Source organism: Gymnodraco acuticeps, unplaced genomic scaffold (assembly GCF_902827175.1).
Source record: "Gymnodraco acuticeps unplaced genomic scaffold, fGymAcu1.1, whole genome shotgun sequence".
NCBI classification, from domain to species: Eukaryota; Metazoa; Chordata; class Actinopteri; order Perciformes; family Bathydraconidae; genus Gymnodraco; species Gymnodraco acuticeps.
In genome coordinates, this window is record NW_022989985.1 from 926,761 (window position 1) to 946,959 (window position 20,199).

The 20,199-nt window shown below is 43.6% G+C and overlaps 1 protein-coding gene across 1 annotated transcript in view; it reads right to left on the reverse strand.

Annotated features, from left to right (window-relative positions):
* LOC117543928 (tetratricopeptide repeat protein 28-like) overlaps window positions 1–20,199 on the reverse strand; it is a 174,364-nt gene that overhangs the window by 44,857 nt on the left and 109,308 nt on the right. The window contains 3 exon segments of the mRNA XM_034212592.1: window positions 16,938–17,068; window positions 18,239–18,266; window positions 18,268–18,515. Of these exon segments, the coding sequence (XP_034068483.1) occupies window positions 16,938–17,068; window positions 18,239–18,266; window positions 18,268–18,515 (407 nt within the window).

Sequence of the window (20,199 nt, forward strand, 5' to 3'; positions counted from 1 at the left end):
GGCTTTAACCTTGCAAAAGTAATTTTTACATTCAGGAGCAATAGAACAGTGGCTTCTTTTTTCTTTTCTTCTGGCCTTTGGTTCCTCAGACAAAGTGTCTCTTCTGTTCTGTTGAACTCAGCCAAGCCAACCAACACCGAGACATAACAGGCTATTACTGAAAGAGGGCAGTGTCCTTGCCACAACATGGCGAAACAGAGGGTTTTTTTTTCTTTCAAATGATTAAATGTGTTATCCTTTTAGATAGTTGTTGCTTGAACTAGTAATCCTTTAAGTAAATGGCAGAGAATGATTCAAGAGAAAAGCTAATGTCGTCCTGTTTAAATTAAAATTAACTTTTTTAAGGTTAAATTAGATTTTCACTTTAAAGCTGTGTTGCAACACTGATGTTGATAACATTCAATAATGACAAATAGCCATAAAAAGGGCCATGTTGATCGATCAAGGTATACCTACTGTAATATATACACTACCAAGTGAAGCTCAATGTTCCCTTCGGTTCAATCCTTTATACAAAAAGGTCAACATGTGTAAAATAAATAAATTACATAACCCTCGTCAAAACAACATCGCCTCTCTAACCTGTACATAAAATAACCAGTCTTGTCATCATGCTCTGACGTGCTGGGTGAATAAATCTGCAATGACATGCAGCTGAGCGAGCGAAAGGACCTCGTTCTACCTCCAGCCCGGCACACAAACCATTTAAATCCCTTCCTCCCTCTGTGCTTTTATTCCCCAAATGTAATTACAAGCCTGGTGAAGGTGGCTACTGTGGCCTGGGAACACAGCATCAACACCAGCAGTTGGTGGGATCAAAAGACTGGGCTGTCCCTCCAAAGCACCTCTGCACCTCACTGCTCTGTAGACTGCGGCTGCTCCAGGCCACACCAGACTGACCCCATGCTTTCAGCACCACTGGGTCCTTCGCTTTAGCCCCAGGCGGACAGAACTAGACCTACTGATAAAGACTAAAAAGAGGATCTCACTACTGGGCTGTATTATCACATCTATAAACACAGTATGCACATCTGCACACATACACACCGGCATGTGTGTGCACACACTACTTCCCACTGTGACAGAGATTTAGGACCATGACGAAGGTAAGCTCCCTTAGTGCAGCATGATGGAAACCAAATCCCAGCAACATTCCTTTCCATGTCCCATGTAAGACACATTTGCCTCCTGGGGGGACTGTGTCCCTTCTTTAAATGTGTGTCTGTGTGCGTAAAGGGAGAAGGATCAAAACCAGAATTTCCTAATTATTTTCCTTAAGTCCAACATTTCCCAGGACGGTACAGCTGATCTCCACTGATGCCATTCATTTGCATGTGATGTGAGCTACTGAGGAGCTGGCAGCCAGAAAGATAAAGATGGTGGCATATGAGACCCCATTTACACGGGAGCGCAAACGCAAACGGACCAAATTCGTTATCAAAATCATTTAATCACACGAGACCACTGGAAACGCTGTAGTATATATGCCGGACCTGTAAGTGGCGCTGTACTTCTGCCACAAAATACACCAAAAGCAGCGAAGAAGACCCCCGAGCATGGTTGCCCCAGCGCCCTTCTGTTTATGCCCCGCGGTAGATTTAGCAACATGTAGTTCATGTAATTCTCCATGTCCACTTGTTGCTGATGGTTGTGGTAGAGGAGCTGTAGGTTTTGCACTAACACCTGTAGCATGGTCAGTAGCAGTAGCAGCAGCTACTGACAGTAGCTACTGACCATGCTACAGCAGTGAGCAGCAGAGGTGGGGAGAAGTGGGGCTATGGATTAATCGTTATCAGGAAATGATCGTACACACACTGAGCCGTTTGGCCCCCCAGAGCGTTCTGTTTGCAGATCTATCCACCTTGGGACTCGTTATCGTTTGCGGGGTCCGTTTCCACGGTTCCGTTACGGCCTCGTGTGAACGAACGGGCTATACGCGAGAGAAAAGTAGCAGATACAACCCATTTCGTTCTCGTATAAACACCGCCTGAGAGATCAAGCGCGAGTCAGGTTGTGGCATGGGGTGTGGTGCAGATGAGAAGGGAAGGGACAATCAGGAAATAGTCGTTGCTTTTAAGACATGTTTTCCGGGAGCTGCTGGGCCACCTGCCAGCGATGTCTCCAGCTGCGAGCACACGCCACAGGACTCTGATTGACAGAGAGGGTAAATAGTTGCTAGCAGGGGCCCTGATTGTATCTCTCGCCTCTGGCAGAATAGAAGCCAGAGTGGAAGGGTGATTGGCTTTTGTTACAGCCCTTCAGCCACAAATTAAGTTGGCATCTCAGCCAAGCCACCCGAGATGCATGTTGCTTAGAGCTGCTTTCTGCTCCTACTACCCGCTCTGTGCCCACAACAAAATTGCAACATAAACAAAAGCCTCCTGAGGAAGGCATCCTAATGGAAAAAGATACATGGAGAGAAAAGGGGTGTTTAGGAGGCAGAGCTATAAAGAAACAGAGAGCAGAGAGGGGAATATGTTTTTCTGGAATGCATGTTGTGTTCAAGTCACGCAATGTAGAAGGGGGATTTGCCAGCGCAGGAGGAATACTTGGCTCTTTTAAAGACTCCCCACTGACGACAAGCTGAAGCTAAAAGAAGTTGCTCTGGCTGGGGGAAACTTTGTATGCTGAGCAAGAGCTGAAGAGTGTCAGCTGACTAAAAGCAGTCACATAAGCCCCAATCGAACTCTACTTCCAGCAGTCTAGAGCAGTGGTTCTAAAAAAAAATGCAATAATGTACCCCCTTTGAAAGAAAAATTCAGCCAAGTACCCCCTGATCAGCACAAAAACAATGGTTAGGGAAAAAATGCCTATATAAAGAGGTACAGTACAGCGCTGCACCATCAGTGTCTGATTTATTAAAACAACAACCTTGTAACTGAGAAACACTTAAATGCTACATTTCAAATGTTTACAATCCATCACTAAATTCATGGCAAACCAATTTTAACATCATGCAATAACACGAAGACGACATTAGCTGCATTGAACTGATCTTTTTAATAAGTTGTACTTACAATGTAGTGAGAAACATGGGCTTGTGCTTCACTGAGGATCTTTGTCATTCTGACAGGGAGGCAATTGCGGTTATTACACTTTGAGTTTTGAAATATGTGTAACTCTGTTAATATAAAACCCACACTGATCAAACTTCGTTACTTTTCCTAAAATTTGTATATTTATTTATTTTGGGGCGTGGGGAATGAAGAGAAAAATATATATGAGCATTTTATGAGCATGGGATTTTGACCCCTCATATTTAACATATGCTATACTTTGCGGCCACACGCCTATTGTTTAGGTCCTTTGATAAGCAGGCAGTCATATCATTAGCTAGAACTAGCTAGATCTGATAGATTTGGACATAGACGCGAGTGAAGTATAACCGGACGCGAGAGAGAGAGAGAGAGAGAGAGAGAGAGAGAGAGAGAGAGAGAGAGAGAGAGAGAGAGAGAGATCAGAGATCAGAGATCAGAGATCAGATCAGCTGCTGCTGCTGACGGAGAACACGCAGCTCTGCATGATCACAGCTCTGTCCGCTGTGACGGACCGTTGAGCCGAGGAAAATACACTAAGAGTTAGACCTAACACACTTAGCTAGTTTATCTACTCTGGAACTAGCTAAACTAGTTATACATATATTTATTCTTTACTGTCGGGTCACTTATTACAGGTTCAGCGAGCTGCACGCGACTGACGGGCTGTCACAAGAGGGAGAGGAAAAGAGAGCACCCCGTTTATTGTTCCCATTTTATTATCCAGAATTACTGTACACTTTTGAAGAAAGTAGTTAATCTACTATTAGTAGTTTGTTTAAATGCATTAATTACGTTTTTTTTTTCATTAACATAAAATAAATCTCACGTACCCCCTGCAGTACTCCAACGTACCCCTAGGGGTCCGCGTACCCCCATTTGAGAACCACTGGTCTAGAGAACAAATGATAGGAAAAACACCAATGTGGCTTCAAATAAAGTGATTTCTGTCTGTGTTATATTGGCCTCTTCACACCAGAGTGATGGAACAATCACTGGCCACTTTTGTGCTGCCATTAAGTGAGAGGATGCAGGCTTCATAGCCACAACATATGCCTACTGTAACTGCTGCTTAACAAAGGCGAGCTGCCTAATTTGGAGGAACTAAGAACAAGGGAGCAAAGAAAGGGGTGGAATGAGAAAGGAAGGGTGAAGAGGAAGAGGAGGAGGAGGAGGAGGAGGAGGAGGAGGAGGAGGAGGAGGAGGAGGAGGAGGAGGAGGAGGAGGAGGAGGAGGAGGAGGAGGAGGAGGAGGAGGAGGAGGGGGTTAGAAGTACAGCTGAGCCAACACTAACAACTATTACATGACTCATCCCACATCTGCAGCCGCAAATGGCCCGAGCCTAAGGTGGACTGTAACCGGAGCCTGGCTGAGCAGTGCAGCCAATGGACTCACCGATATGTACAATGGAGACTAAATAAGACTAGATTCTTTACGTAACACTTTTTTGTATGTTGCATTACTCTTATTTCCTTCCAGTGGTTTGGGAATGAGTCCTTAAAATGGGAAATGAGTCTGCATTTTGCCACTTGTTGTTCTCTCGACTTGGAGTCAATATTTTTGGTAAGATGCATGAAAAACATTTTTTATTCACAAAGCAAAAGAGATTTAATGTTTTTTCCTTCAACATAAAATACGTCACAAAATACCCAACTCGTGAATTTCCAAATCTTCTGTGTCTTAAAAACAGTGATTGCAAGTGACTTAATTCGAATACTAAACTTCATTATCCCATTATTAGTCGCCTTAAAGGTGGGGTAGGTAATTTTGGAGAAACCAGCTCGAGTGCGCTAGGATTTGAACATACACAACCGAAAAAAATCTGCCACTTCCTTACAGGGCCCCTCCTCCAACACACACGGACGCACACATGACCAATGAGGGCACAGATGGAAGGCTGACAGGCAGGAAGGCCATCCAGTTATTTTAGCTGGGCCGACTCAGATGATTGGTCGTGCTTTTTACAGCGCCACGGCTTCCACAGATGACTTTTTTTCATGGATTTTTTGTCAAAACACTTAAGATATTCATTGCTATCGGGATGTTAAGAGCATTCCATGGAATATAACAAAAAGCGTATCTCGAGCCGGTTTCTCAAACTTACCTACCCCACCTTTAAGCTAAGCGATAATGAGGTGAAGTAATGTGACCATTATCCAGGTGAATAAAGCATGTTAACATTATGAATGTTATACGTATGTTTTTTTGTTGTTGCATTTTTCCGAAATCGAATAGGAAAATCACACTGTTTTGCGATTTTGCAAAGTGCTACCGAGGTATCCCTGAGCAAGGCACCGTTCCCTACACTGCTCCCCGGGCGCCGTTCAAAAATGGCAGCACACTGCTCCTAACACTAGGATGGGTCAAATGCAGAGAAACAATTTCCCCACGGGGATTAATAAAATATTTTTTAAAAAACTTCCCTATCGGCCAAAAAAACAAAACGTCCAGCTTTTAAGACTTGAAAATGTTGACTTTGAATTTGTTTACGTTCAAATTAATTGTTCATGTAGATTTGGGTAGTACACAAAGGCAAACTGGTTAAATGACACGCTGACCCTGACATAGAATCCTATTTGTGCAGTCTCTTCAGTTTTAGTGTCTGCCAGTAAGTATCTGATTGTGTATACATGGTATGCAATAAACAAGCGGAGTACACACTAGAGACAACCCCATACAAAACTCATCATCTCTTGGAACGTGATATACCAACACAGCACTGAAAATAACCATAAAGCGATTTTTCTCTTGTGCATCTCTTCAGAAATGCAGGCGTACACATGCAAACACACAAACTGCACACGCATGAAAAGACAACACTGAAAAGGTCCCTTTTGTCTGCTCAACACTGATGAAAAGCTACCCACTGCGAACTTCAATCACATTGTAAAATGAGTTGGAGACGTGCTGTAACCCCGACAGTGTCATTAAGCCTGTCAGTCAGTCCTCTGGAGTGTGGGGAGGGGAAACCGCCATCGGCCTTCCTCAATGTGCTGTGTAGCCTGAACTAGACCCAGAGGTACCAAGAGCCCCTCCTGAGCCAGATCTATGCCTGACACTACCATAATGAAGCTATATGATTATAAATTCCTCTCTGTATGTCCATAAACCCTCAAATGTCAAACATCTAGTCAAAGGAATCATGCATATTCTAATGGTATTCAGGAGTAGATTATAACAAACACTATCATGTGAGAAATGATAGCTGAAATCCCATAATATATATGTTCCCACGCAGTAAAACCAATGCGGTGCACACACATGTGCACACACACGTGCAGACACAAACAATACGTAGAGCAAGATAAGCCTGCGCATGCTGTCAGAGGCTGCTGTGTGATTGGACTCTGTGGAGCTACTGCTTCTCTCATCATTAACTCTTCAGAGGATCACACTAATCACGCTAAGCCTCTCTGAATGGCGATGAAGCCGAAAAACGTGCCCATGCACATATTCACAGATGCCCAGCTCATTACACACACGCACACACATAGCGGCAAGCGCTTCATCGCCGCAATCACAACACACAATACACACAAGCAGCAGTCTGTAGAAGCATGTCTAAACACCAAACACTGTGTGACCTCATTATGGACATTTTGCAGGAAGATAATATTACTAGGAACCACTTCTAAAGTCAAGGGTGTAATTTCCAAAGTCCCCCTAAGGTTTCACTTGTGTCACCTTCCATTATTGCCATGTACACATAGCAGTAAGCTTCATATGCATTGAAGAGTAATGTGAACGCTGAAAAAGATACTTAAAAATTGAACAATAATCAAATCAAATAACTTAAAGCACAGCGCATTTTGTAGAAAAGATGAACATTTAGTATTTGTCCAAGCATGTCAAGTATCAAATCTCAATTTAGAAAGTAATATGATTAGTTTGGTTGAATTTGGGTCATTTATCCAAGATTTCTTTCGAATATAAATCCAAAATCTACACCTGTGACTGTTATGAAAAGACGGCACTCAAAAAGTATATTTGTGCAATTTCATGTGAGTGGCATCAACATGAGATGGCCAAACCTTGACCAATGGCTGCATTAAATTAGCTGACAGGACCAGCTACTAACCTTTCAAAAATTGAGTCTAGCTACAATAAAATACCAGAGCTGTCTTTACCTCTACTGAATATTTTACAACCTCGATTCCACCCGGTCTCTTTCTCTATTTAAGACAGAACATACAATAAACTTTTTCCGCAGGTTGATGTGTAGCCAGCGAAGTTCTGTCTCAACTGTTTTTTAGAGACCTTAATATGTGTGCTGCAAGGTCAAGTATAAGCAGAACCCGTAGGCCTCCATCCCCTCCTAAGATGGAGTACTTTCATTTCACTCATTTGGGGCCTCGTATTTTCTCTCCATTTTATTGCTTTCTCTAAGCGATTTCCACAAAGACACATTCCACCTCCTCATACCGACACAGGGCTCCGGTCCAGGAGAGTGCGGGGAAGGTCTGAACACTGTGCCACAGGGACAAGAATGCTGACACTGCTGTAATTTGGGACAAAAGCTAAAGATGAGGGTGGAGAGAGAGAAAGAGACTGTCTCATTGTATAGAAGTTGTTAGGAGGCTTTAGTGCGGCCAAATTGAGGAGCCATAATCCAAGACTTTGGCGCGATGGCAGGGAGTCTTGCAGGAGACTATGTCCTCACTCCGCAAAAATGCTGTCTCCTACATCCTAGTGTGAGTTGCAGCTATATATAATGCAAACATCAAACGTTTGTAACTGCGCTGACCTCTCTCTCCCTGGGAAACCCTTGTTCCCTTGTAATACAGAAACCATTCCCCAAACTCAGGCCGGTTAAAAACTCCAGCGCACCATCTGAATTTCACCTTATCTCTAAGGAAAAACGAATCTCTAATATACAGATGGGTGAGTAGTGAGGACTAATCTGCTTTCTATCTTTGATTTCACTCTTAAAAACATCTAAGAAGAAGGAGGAGAGGCTTTTCTTCACAATGAATCTTGTTTAAGAGACAGGAAGAACAAACAAAGAACAATATATCCAGCACCTCATCATGACGATGAAGCTCCTTTCCTTGTCGTTGTGCCAAGTAATTTAAATGTAAATATGTCATGCATTGATAACATGAATTCACACGTATATTATAAGATCATATAATATACGATGTGCGCATCATCTCAGGAATGACGCGCACATTGTTGATTTGTCTTCTTTGATGTACTTCAGTTCACACTTGGCATTAGAATGTGCCCCCAGGGACCACTTGTGATGACAACTCACTACCCTGCTCTGAATGCAAATGAACACATACACTTTTGTTTGCAAAGATTAAATGCATTGTTGTTTTCAATCGACCGGAGGTAGCAATGCACTAGCTAGTCTGTCAGATTCTTTTAGAAGAACAAATCAAAACAATACAGAGTCGATATTTTACCCGGTGCAATGTCCAAGTCAGTTACATTTGGGATATTTCTATTGCCTATTGGTTAGAAACTTTGGACAACATGTTTTTGTTGTCTGTTGTTGCATTACAACGTGAAGCTGTTGGCGCACAATTGGGTACTTATTATTGCATAAGCAGAGAAGTTGACTAGGCAGTTGGCCCAGGACACATGGTGTAGTCACTACTAAAAGAACGTAGCCGAGTGCAGCCCAAAAAAACGTCTGAATATGGTCTGTGGATTGGATCTCTATACTATCACAATGTGACTTGAGTCCATTGACACCTGTACATAGAGCTGACAACATGTAATCAGATAACCCAAGCACTTTAATACAAGATATAAACAGGACAATGCATTGCTTTCTTTGGGTTAAGTTTGTTTTTCTAGCCAATGCAGAAGATATTGAAATGAAATCGATACATTTTATAAATAAACAAATTAAGAACACTCACACAATATGGGCACTATTTTAAAATACCACCAAGGCTTACTCCTTAAAAAGAAGGAAGTAAAGATGGACAAGAGGGCATTAAAGGTTGCTTTTCTGTGTCAGTTTTTCCTTTCATCTGTCTGGATGCCAGTGGTTTTGTCCGGGCATTGAGCACTCTTGGTGTGTGGAGCTCTGGCTGACTAGAGGAGCTATTTGGCCATATGCATAAATCGACAAACATTTCCACAGCCGCACTGACTAATCAGGGCCAGTAATTGCTCAAATGAGTGAAAACATGGCTGGGCTGGGCCATTGCCTGGAGGAGATTGTTACTCTACACCACTGGTTGTGCGTACCTCTGACCTCAGCTCCTAATCACCAATTAGCATGCAGCCTTTTCTGCATATTGACGTAAGGTAAAGGATTTCAGCTGAAAAGGGCTGCAAACACCAAACGACAACATCAATGGAATCCCAGGTTACATGTCTGCTCCAGAGGACATCGTTTGCTTCTAAATGCTAATTTACACAAATCTTTTGATGCGAGCCAGTGTGCTGGCTGAGGGCAGTTGTGCAGGGAGTTGCCTTGGATTTGTAGCTCTCCCTTGTCACAACAATATATTTTTACAACAGAGCTGCTGATATGATTCATGAGCAAGAGGACTTGATGTGGTGTTGGTGTGCAGGCCAGATGAAATCCCCTCAGTCCACTAATATAGGTTTCTGTGTTGGGGGGTGCTTTGTAAGTTACTATAGCTAAGGAGCCATTTCACACTGCTGAGCTACAAATAGGTCTTACTGTAGCTAATTCAACCTAGTCCACACCTCCCCTCCCCTTGTTACTGGACACAGTACACACATAATTATACACACACGCTCAATAAACACATACACATTCATTTTCTCTCTCTCTCTCTCTCTTTCATTTTCTCTCTCTCTTTTCCTTCCTGTCCTTCATAACTACCTTCAGTGGCTCTCCCTATCTCCTTCCACTCCCCCCCCACTTTTACAAGTACCTCTCTTTCCCTCGCTCCTTCTCCTTCATTAAAATGGACTTCCTAAAGCCTCCATTCGTCTTGCTGACAGCTCCACTATCGATCGGGCTGGAGAAGGAGATGCAGTTCCAGAGCTTTAAATGGTTCTTTGACCAGCCTGGATGGGGGCTGGACTGAGGATGGAGAGGAGGAGGAGAATGAGGGAGCGCATGTTTTAGACTGGAGTTGTGCCCTGAGTCTTTACTCCGATGCATATTTTGTTAACGGTTCGTAACACCTAAATTGCTTGGGATCTGAATTTACATTAAAAGGACTCACCAACACTATCATAGTGATTCGGCTGATGAGATCAGATAAGGAACTAATCACACAGGTTGAAAGCCAACACATTAGCCGGCCTCTTCAGACTACTTGGGGACTCTCCTGGAAGTCAGTCAAATATGGGACCATTTAAAAGCCTGGCTGAAGTGGAGGTGGGAGTGTTTCATTTGTGGACAATGAATCACAATCGGTTTCAATCAAAGCCATTTGAACTAACGTTCCGCTGGATGACGCCTTTAATCGGGCTCTGTCCCTTATCGCCAGCCATTATCTAGGGAAGATGAGTTGGCACATTCTGTCCTCATCCCTCCCGCCGCTTGACATCAAACCCCTCTGACAAGATTAATGATCGGATTTTAGATTTTCCTAATGATTAAAATCTCAACGGCGTACTCTGTGTTCTGTGGTGCAGTGGAAACCCCAAGGAGCCTGTTGGACTCCCGCCTCCCTCTGATGAGCACTACCTATGTGTCTGTGGTTGTCATCTATAATCATATAGTGCTCCACAGCAGCACATCAGAAAGCCAAGGAGCCTCCTGTGACCATGTCACTGTTTATTTGTTATCTAATTTGTCCCTCTGTATTGCCCTTGATTGGAGCCGCATGGGAGGTAAAGACGGACAAGGTGTAATATTCAAGATATATTACTCAACATCCCAACTGTGAGTAGTTCAATCCACACAAGGCACTGCCGTCTTTAGATAAAGGTATTGTTAGAGTAGCATTAGCAGAGGGGCTTGGGATTCATGTGTATTGACACTTTGATCAGTATATGTAGAAGTCCATACTGCGTTCAGCTTTGTGGAGACAATTTAAAAATCCAAGCCCGTAATAGCAAAGGATCCTTTACCATTGGATTGTGTCTGCTCTTTCTAAAGGCCAATCTGCCACACAACATGGTGACATGGTCTGAGACTTTGTCAAATGGAGAAATGATCAGACAAACAGGGATAGAGACAAGAGAAGATGAACAGAGGGAAAAAAAGGAGGTGTTGGGAAGCAGGGAGCAGGAAGAGAAGTAAAGAAAGGAAACTGAGATGATGGGAGAGGGCGGAGGGAAGGAGAAATGGAGCATGGGCAACTGAGGAAGGAGAGAGGGAGGAGGTAGCAGAGAGGCAGAGAGCAGTAGTCGATATAACGGCAGTCATTCATCTCTCTGACAGCCTTCCAAATGCTCCACTGGGGAGACACAAAGCTGCGTCACCCTGAATGCAGCAAATGCAGAGCACACACGCATGTTTGCATATATGTGCATACAGAGGAAATACATGTTTATGAACACTTTTGCTGTGCCTGCACACACAGAGCGCGATGTTCTGGGTCAAATCGCGGTATGTTGCAGGACATGGTCAGTCAGTACATACACCATTACACTGCAACCTGTACAAGCACAAATCTCCAGTCGTCAGTTAGACACACACACACGCTCACATATGCATTTTCTGACTCACAAGCCTATCTGCTGCTTCTTTTTTGTAAAACCAATGTGCACATGTGCTGCAACAGTCAACTCAAGAACAGTAAATCTCAAGGGCAGTTGAGGCAAACCTCTAAGGTGGAAAACCATCTCAAATGTTACTCTCACTTTACAATCCTACATTCTTTGTAATGTAATGTGCTTAATAGTGCTTCGCTAACACACTGGAATGTCCAAAGACAAATAGGTACATGAACACAACATGACACTGGAATATGGAAACACAGATGTGCTCTGATTACCTACCACACACACACACACACACACACACACACACACACACCACACACACACACACACACACACACACACACACACACACACACACACACACACACACACACACACACACACACACACACACACCACACACACACACACACACACACACACACACACACACACACACACACACACACACACACACACACACACACACACACACACACACACACACACACAGACAGACACCACACACACACACACACACACACACACACACACACACACACACACACACACACACCACACACACACACACACACACACACACACACACACACCACACACACACACACACACACACACACACACACACACACACACACACACGTTTCCCAGGTCTGGTCCATTGGCTGGTGCCTGCCGTCCATCTCTCATGATTCATGGCTAAGCGAGCTGCTGTGGAGCAGTTCTAAACCACTGGGCCGAGGAGAGCCTGTGTGTCATTAAGGCACAGCGGGCTGGACATGCTGTTAGAGCCGCTGCACCGCTGCACCGCTGCACCACGGACAGCTCTGCGCCTCAGTGGCACACCAGGAGGTGGGGAAGCAAGTATTTCTGTGTAGGTCTTATTGTGTTTTTACTAGAGAAGTATTAACAGCTGAGTGCACTTATATACTACCTTTCCCTGTGAAGTGTGCACTGTTAGCAAGAGAAGTGTTGCCTTTTATTTAGTCGGACACCGTTCTACCCCTACCTAGCATCTCAGCTAAATTAGGCCCTGTAATCATCCCCAAATCCTCCTTCTTAATCAGAAAATCAGTTGAGGCTAAAGGAAGGAGACAGGGTTTCCAAGTTCCCTCCTCTGCCATCCTCTATTAGCGTGGGCCCCAAGAAAGGCGTTGGAGGCACACGTCCATACCCTAATGACTCCTTAATGATCCCCTCTGCGAGAGTGCTGACAAACACTGACAAACCCTGACCCTGACAAGAGAAACACCCACACTTAGCCCTCTTCCTCACCCCTTAGATAGAGGCTCATTTCTCAGCCCTCCGCTTCATTATACCGGCTAGGGTCCAGCAGAATGTATACAGCCCCTAACTAGAGGCAAGATAAACACTCATGATGACATAGTCAGTGTCACTTTCAGAGTCAGGGGCAAAGTTTGAGTAAATTCCTTTCGGCAGATGGAGGGAGAGGGAAAGAAAGCATAGATAAACAAAGCTGGAGTTAAAAAGGAGAATGGCGGTAGGAGAGAGTAAAAACTGTTGAGGCTATGGAAAAAAAAATGGTTTGTATTATTTTTCCTTTTCCCTGATCGTGATTTCCATTTCAACTTGGGGTTGGGGGAGTCAGCGGCGGAGCCTCTTTTAAACATCACACAAGACATAATTACAGAGTGCACCACTGCCAGCCCGCCTCAGTTTCTCCTAAATACTCACACCCCAAAATTAGGGGTTACCTCCTTCTACTTGAACCTACTATTTAAGATGAGAACGTCACAGACAAACTGAGGGGACGGGAAAAGGGAGTTTGGAAAGGAAAGACATAGTTTAACAGCTTTGTTTCACAATGACAGAGAAGGCATTTGTTAAAGATGGTTGCTGGCAGGCCTTGGATAACGCCAGGTGTGGAAACTGGGACAAAAACAAAAGTTGGAACAGGCACACGCAGCTAGAAAGACTAGGGAGTGTGTTTATGTTCTATCTGCAGTATATATGACAGCTGAAAGTCTGCTAAGGATATTTCCAAAAGGCAGCAAGCTTAAGAAAAACACTAACTTCACGCTAGCCTATGACCTCACTGGTTTGGACTGCATGCAGCACTCACTCTTTGAGCCTTTCTCCAGCTCAGCCTTATTTTCTGTTTTCTTTTTTTCAGATTATTATCCTGGTCTGAATCAGGGGGATTTATTAGTGTCACAGAGTGGTCATTGCCTTTTTTGCTGCGTTGTGCCATATAGAGCCACAACAGAGATTCTTTCATTATTAGAGGATGAAAAGAGAACCCATCGATGGTTCCTTTCCTGATATAACAAGACCCAGAGACTGTACTGCCTCTTGATTTATAGATAACTCATCTGGAATCTCTGTTTTGTGTCTCTCTCTGCTCCTTCATTACACACAGTGACAGAGCACTGTGCAGGCTGTAGTGGAGTAGTTGCTGAAGTGATGTTGTAAACCAGAGCTTTAAGTTACACTACCACCCATTATCGACAGTCGTATAAGTAATATGCCATACATTACACATAGAGGAAGGTAATAGCTTAAATCAGGTTACAATGGAAGTATGCAACAAAAATATTAAAGGGGTACTATGCTTGTTGGGGTTTTCCCTTCCCTGTAGTGTGTGATATAGGCTTTTGTGCATGTAGATGATCTGAAAAGGCTAAAATCCCAAAGTTTCTCTCCCACATACTCCCCCCGCCTGAAACGCTTCCATTTGACTCATTTGTTTACTTCTGTAACAGTGACATCACTCTATAACACTTGCGCTGCTATTGGCTAGTGCAACAACACATTGTATGTTATGGGCTAAGGGTTGGAACATCTCTAAGCGATTGACCAATCACAACAGAGCCAGCCAGCTAACCAATCAGAGCAGACTGGGCTCTGGTTTCAGACAGAGAAAGAGGTGCTGCAGCACAGGCAGTATGAGAAGCATACAAACATTTTTGTTAACATGTCATTGTAGAATCACAAAATTCTAACATGAACTCTGAAAATGAACATAATAAGGTCCCTTTAAACTAACACAGGCGGTAAATTAACAGTTTAGTCAGATTATCTAAAGACATTTTAAATTAAGTAAAACAAAAAAAGCAAGTGCACTATATTTATAAGTTATGTTGGATGTTTAAAACTGACGGTTTGGGTAATTTTACAATTCAGTTGTATTTTCTCTTGCAGTGATACAACCACATTCCCAGATGAGGACAATGATAACCCAATGAAAAGGAATGACAGCCAAAACAACAAAGAACTACAGTTTCAATAAAACTAAATTTCTTTTAAAATTGGAAATCTTTCAGCAGACAAAACAACTAGAGCGACTACGGTCTGTTGCACACACCCAGACATGCTCACACATTTACAAATACACACACACGCACGCACAAACTGTATCGAATTAATTTAAATGTGTCTGTTATCATCTTCCAAGCTCTTTTTACCCACAAAACCTGAAGCTCTTAACCAACATCCCACGTCATATCAAAGCCATATGTTCCATCAGGCCCTTTTATCACATCAAACATATATGATTTCATTAAAGCTCAGGAAATTCTATATGCAATTATTAAATGTGGTTGAATTCACATATGGCATATTTTCCTTTATCACTTAGGATTGGAATCGATGCCACTTCTTCAGTCTCTTCACCTCACTGCTAGACTGAAGGCCGCACACTGGAAATCCAGTCGGAATCAACATCCTGTCCCCGGCCTAGGAAGTGACCTCAGCTTCAGAAAGGCCAGATAAAACGTCCACATCAGAAACAAAAACATCAGGCTGGACGTAATGAGCTTTCCACCAGGCTCCAGTGTGTTCTGAGGGAGACCAGGTGGTGTGACACACATATGACTCTGATTAGGGGGCCTTCAGAGGAACAAGGGCAGGGGGGGTTGTAGGGTGGGCCGTGCAGGGCCAATCAGGACGTTTTCTATACTGTATGATGCAACTATTAAAGGTGCTCAATGACCTCCGCAGGCGCAGGGCCCTCATAAGTGGCCGATTTGCCATTTGTGTGTAAGCATGGGCTGCACTTTGGGTATTGTTTTCCTACATGTGTGCAGCCTGGGCCTCAGTGGCAGAAAGTGTGGTCCGCTATGGATTACAGCAGCTGGATACTGATATACTGATACTGTACTGCTAGGTCTTTAAACATCATTAAGAGGTGAGTCATACTAGTCCGTACATCGGATACGTAGAGGGCATATACACACTTGCACGCAGACAAAACATTTAATCAGACATTTAGCTGGCCAGTTACTGCTACATCCAATGATGTGTTCAAACGCTCACAGCAGACGTGCATGTGTCCTCTATGTTTCTGACCCATCTTTCTCTAACCTCATTACATGACAGCGGTTTTTGGCACTGCTGTCTGTATCTCATAATCATACGTCCGCCCTGCACATATCGTCAAACTGTGGGAGGGAGAAATGTCAAGGGGACCTCTGGCCTCATTCTTCAACTGTTAGTTTTACCCTGGTGCATTGTGCTGCCTTTGACTGGACTGTTTAAATGTCTCCTGATATCAGGGAACACAAACAAGCAGGGCTGCCAGCCTGCTGTGGAGGATAAGGAATGAAGGGGAAACGGACGCCATTCTTCTCCTCGTTTGACGGGAATTGTGTTGGAACAAGCACCTGTCTCCCCCACAAACAATGACCACAGAGGTCGGGCAGAGAGAGAGACAGAGAGGGAGAAAGAAAGAAGTCTGAGACAGAGTGAGGAGAGAAAGAGGGCACCAGACAGTCAAGAAAAAATGGATCAGTCCGTCTAAGTAATTCCCCTCCCTCTCCTTCATTTTCTTCTTTCCCTCCCACTCTTCTTCCTCTCTCTGCCCCATATTCAAACACATTAATCTGTGTAAATTGCATTCCAAAACAGGCGTATGTTACAAAGCCCCAGACTTACTGCTACACGGACCAGATAAACATCTGCATAATATCTGCATAAATGGTTTGCATTGATAATAAGGTGAAGCAGCTGCTAAGGCTATCCTGTTGGCCGTTCCTTCGACTGCCTCACTCTCTCTCCTCCCCCCATCACCTTCATCTGTTCTCGGGACCAACTTGACACCCGTGTTTTTAAATAGACAAAGAGCAGCAGCATCTCTGTGTCCTTCAGACTCCTCCTTCAGATACCCTCTAAACATACAGAACAGAGGAATGCTGGGCATAGCACAATCCCACACCTACAACATGATAAGAGACTCAGAAAAAAACACTTTTTAACCTCAACTCATTGTCCTCTGCTATGACAGTCTGCCTGCTCTAACCATTTAAAAACTGCTTTCAAGTGTGTGCTATCTACCTCTCTGTCCTTCAGCTTCATGGCCAGAACCAGCTGGTTGCGATGGTTGGTCAGCGCTTCGCGGTAGTTTCCCTTGGAGAAGAATGCCGAGCCCAGATTGCCATGAGCGCGGCATTCCCCTGTTTGGTCACCTGAAGAGGGAAAACCAAAAGAGATGAAACCAAATAGCCAACAAAGCATTTTTACAGTACAGCCTACGAAATTACAGAGCAACTGGTGTTTGTTTCACATATTCCCACTGCCACTGTTGAACGGTGATGTGATGAACCACATATATGCCACTGACATGCCACTGCACCCTTAAAAGGGAAAGTGGCCGTTAAAAGTTCTCCACAGTAGAGCGGCTTCTCTGACAGCTGGTAGTGTTGATCTCAATGCTCCAGAGGGTGAGAGGGGAAAGCCTTATTATTTCTGCTTGACAGAGAGGCCCCACAGACAGGGCCAAAGTAAAGCGCAAGTCTCTGCGCTCCACCTGAGAACCACAGCTCCTTATCTCCAGCTGCTCTGCCCAGTCATGTGTCAAACTGTGTGGGGGTGAGAACAGTGGAGCCAGTCTGTGCTACTCTCTGTAGTTTTTTTTACTCCTAAATTACCTTAAGCTTTTATCCTCCTTAACTGTTATTCTCTCATACCTTATCTCCTGTACACCCACACAGCATCCCCATATATAGTTAGTAAGATCTATTATTAGGCCAAAAACGGGCCAATTCTGATGCAAAGTTTAGTTAGCTCAGATTTTGGTAGCAGTGGACTCAAATGGAGAAAAATAGAAAAGGGCAAAAATATGAACTAATTTTTGTATTTCTTATCGCTTCACTTCGCTCTGTGATAGGATCAAATTCTGATCTGATGACAGTATCAGGATTAAAAGACAGGATTCATCCTGTTGAGAATAGCAATGTCTGTTAAAAATTACATTTTAACCACAATTTTGTCTGGTGTAAAGTGGTGGATTTGCTACTTTGAGTTTATTTTTTATTTTTTTAAGATTTATTGGGGCCAGATTATATTATTGGAGAGTGACAGTTATGAAAGGGGGAGATAGAGTGAATGACGCGCAAAAAGGGAACAGGCCAGATTCTAAACAGTAGTAACCACTGAGCTTTACAGCGGCCAATGTGTTCTTTATCTCTGTACATTACATACAATTAGATTTTTCTACTGTTGGATGAATCAAGTATCTTTAAGAGGGTAATTTTGGCTCTGGGAATGTGTGTTCTGCACTTTTAAGAAAAAAAGAATCATCATTTGAAGCACTAATTTACATTTATAATCCTTATTTCCCAGTTCATGCCTCTTACCTAAGGTCTTGGCCACCTCCAGGTCCTGCTTGCATGTAGCCAGTGCTCTTCTCTGTGTTGCCCCAGGGACCAGTGGGCGCTGCTAGAGGGCGGAGAAGACGGAGCCCGCGGAGCTTGAGGCTGCATGTGCCGATCTTCAAAGCGGCTTCCAGCACCACAACAGAGGCTGTGTGGTGGCTCGCTGTCAGCAGCTCCTGGCCAATCACAGACACCACCACAAAGGGACTTTTGTCCAGCTTCATCTTTTGCAGCTGCTGATAGGTGGGCTCCAGAGACTCTGCACAGGAAGGACATGAGTAAGACGGATATGAGAAACAGGCCCCAGAAAATGTGAAAACATAACCTTGTACTGATGTGGTGACTGACAACAATATCTGACTTTTACCATATTCACTGTGTTACATGTTTATCTGAATTCTACTTTTCTTGAGTTGTTGTTGTGTTTTGCCTGGATAAGCTTACGCTGGAGTTTGGCTGAGTGGCGGCTTTTACTGACAATTTGACATTGAAACAAGATATCAAGCATTTTCTGTTCCCTCCACTGGGGTAATCTGAGGCAATTTCCAACAACAGTGTATAGAAATTCCACAAGTTTAGACCATTGTGGGCAACTGTCTTTAGAAACCACAAATTCCATTCCCTCTCTCCGTGACAGCTGATATGGTTGTTTGAGAGGAATACTGAGAGAGGGCTGAGTGGGTTTCGAGATCGAGTTTAAAGAGTGAGGGTAAACTAATGCAGCTAATGCTCAACAGTAGCAGCAGCAGAGGAATGCAGAGCAAAGGAGACACACAAGGTGACCTTTGAAGAGGCTGAAAATGCACACAATGACATAAATCAATGGTGGGCCACGCGGGATTTGGGATCCACAGCCCCTCCAGATTACAAAGCCCTCTGGCAGACACCAACATCGAACAACAGGAAGGGGGGGCATGCCCAACTGTGTGTGAGTGTGTCTATTGATGCATTTGTGTGTCAGTTTATATTTGCATTCATGTACTGTAAAATATAGGAGGGTATCTGGGGGATACTTAATTCTCATGGCCCTGTATTTGCAAATATTTTGAGCAGGATTGCTACTAATTAGGTCAAAGCTCTTAAGAGAAGATACATGGTGTAAAATGTGCCTGTACAAGCTGTGTGTGTGGTCTAAAAAGCAGCATAAGGCACAAGCTTTCATAAACCACATCTTTCATTTGTTCAGAGAAACATTTAGGCAAAACAAGTGAATAACCACAATAGTTAATAGAAACACGCAGACTCTAAATCACCTAGACACAGAAACACACACACACACACAATATGAGATGCTTCCTCACACAAGCACTCCAAAGCATAACTGATGATGCTCTTTCAAGAGCAATGCTTCTGTTCCAGCACTTGGCATAATGTCGTGCTTACGGAGTCAGTGCGTGCATATAATATCCATTCATAGCTTGTAATTGCCTTCATAGTGACACCGAGAGTCGAGTCATAAATCAAAACACGGGGAGAATCCTTTTTTTAAAAGGTGTCATGGCTGCTGCATTTATAAGCAGGTTGTTATGACAACATCGGCTCGTGCTGTTTCACACACATAAACAGGCACGCACACACATACAGTACACACACCGGACACACAAGTCAAATGCTAAAGTCTTTACTGTATCAAGATATGAAGCAAGAATTACAACTTCACCTCATTGATATGCACACTGCTAACAGAAATTCATAACAGAGTGTTTTTAAGCCTCATCTTTCTCCTCTTGCCTCTTTTCAGAGAGGCTTTTAAGCTTATGCAACCAGGACCACACCTCACTGTAATGACAATATTCTCATATACGAAAATACCTGCAATACGTCAAAGAGTTTAAATCTCATGTAAATAAAAACACATTTGATGCACTCTCTCTCCTGTATTTGCTAGTGTTCCACAAACTACACTGAAAACGGGGATTGATAGCTTCCCTAAAAAAGTTGGG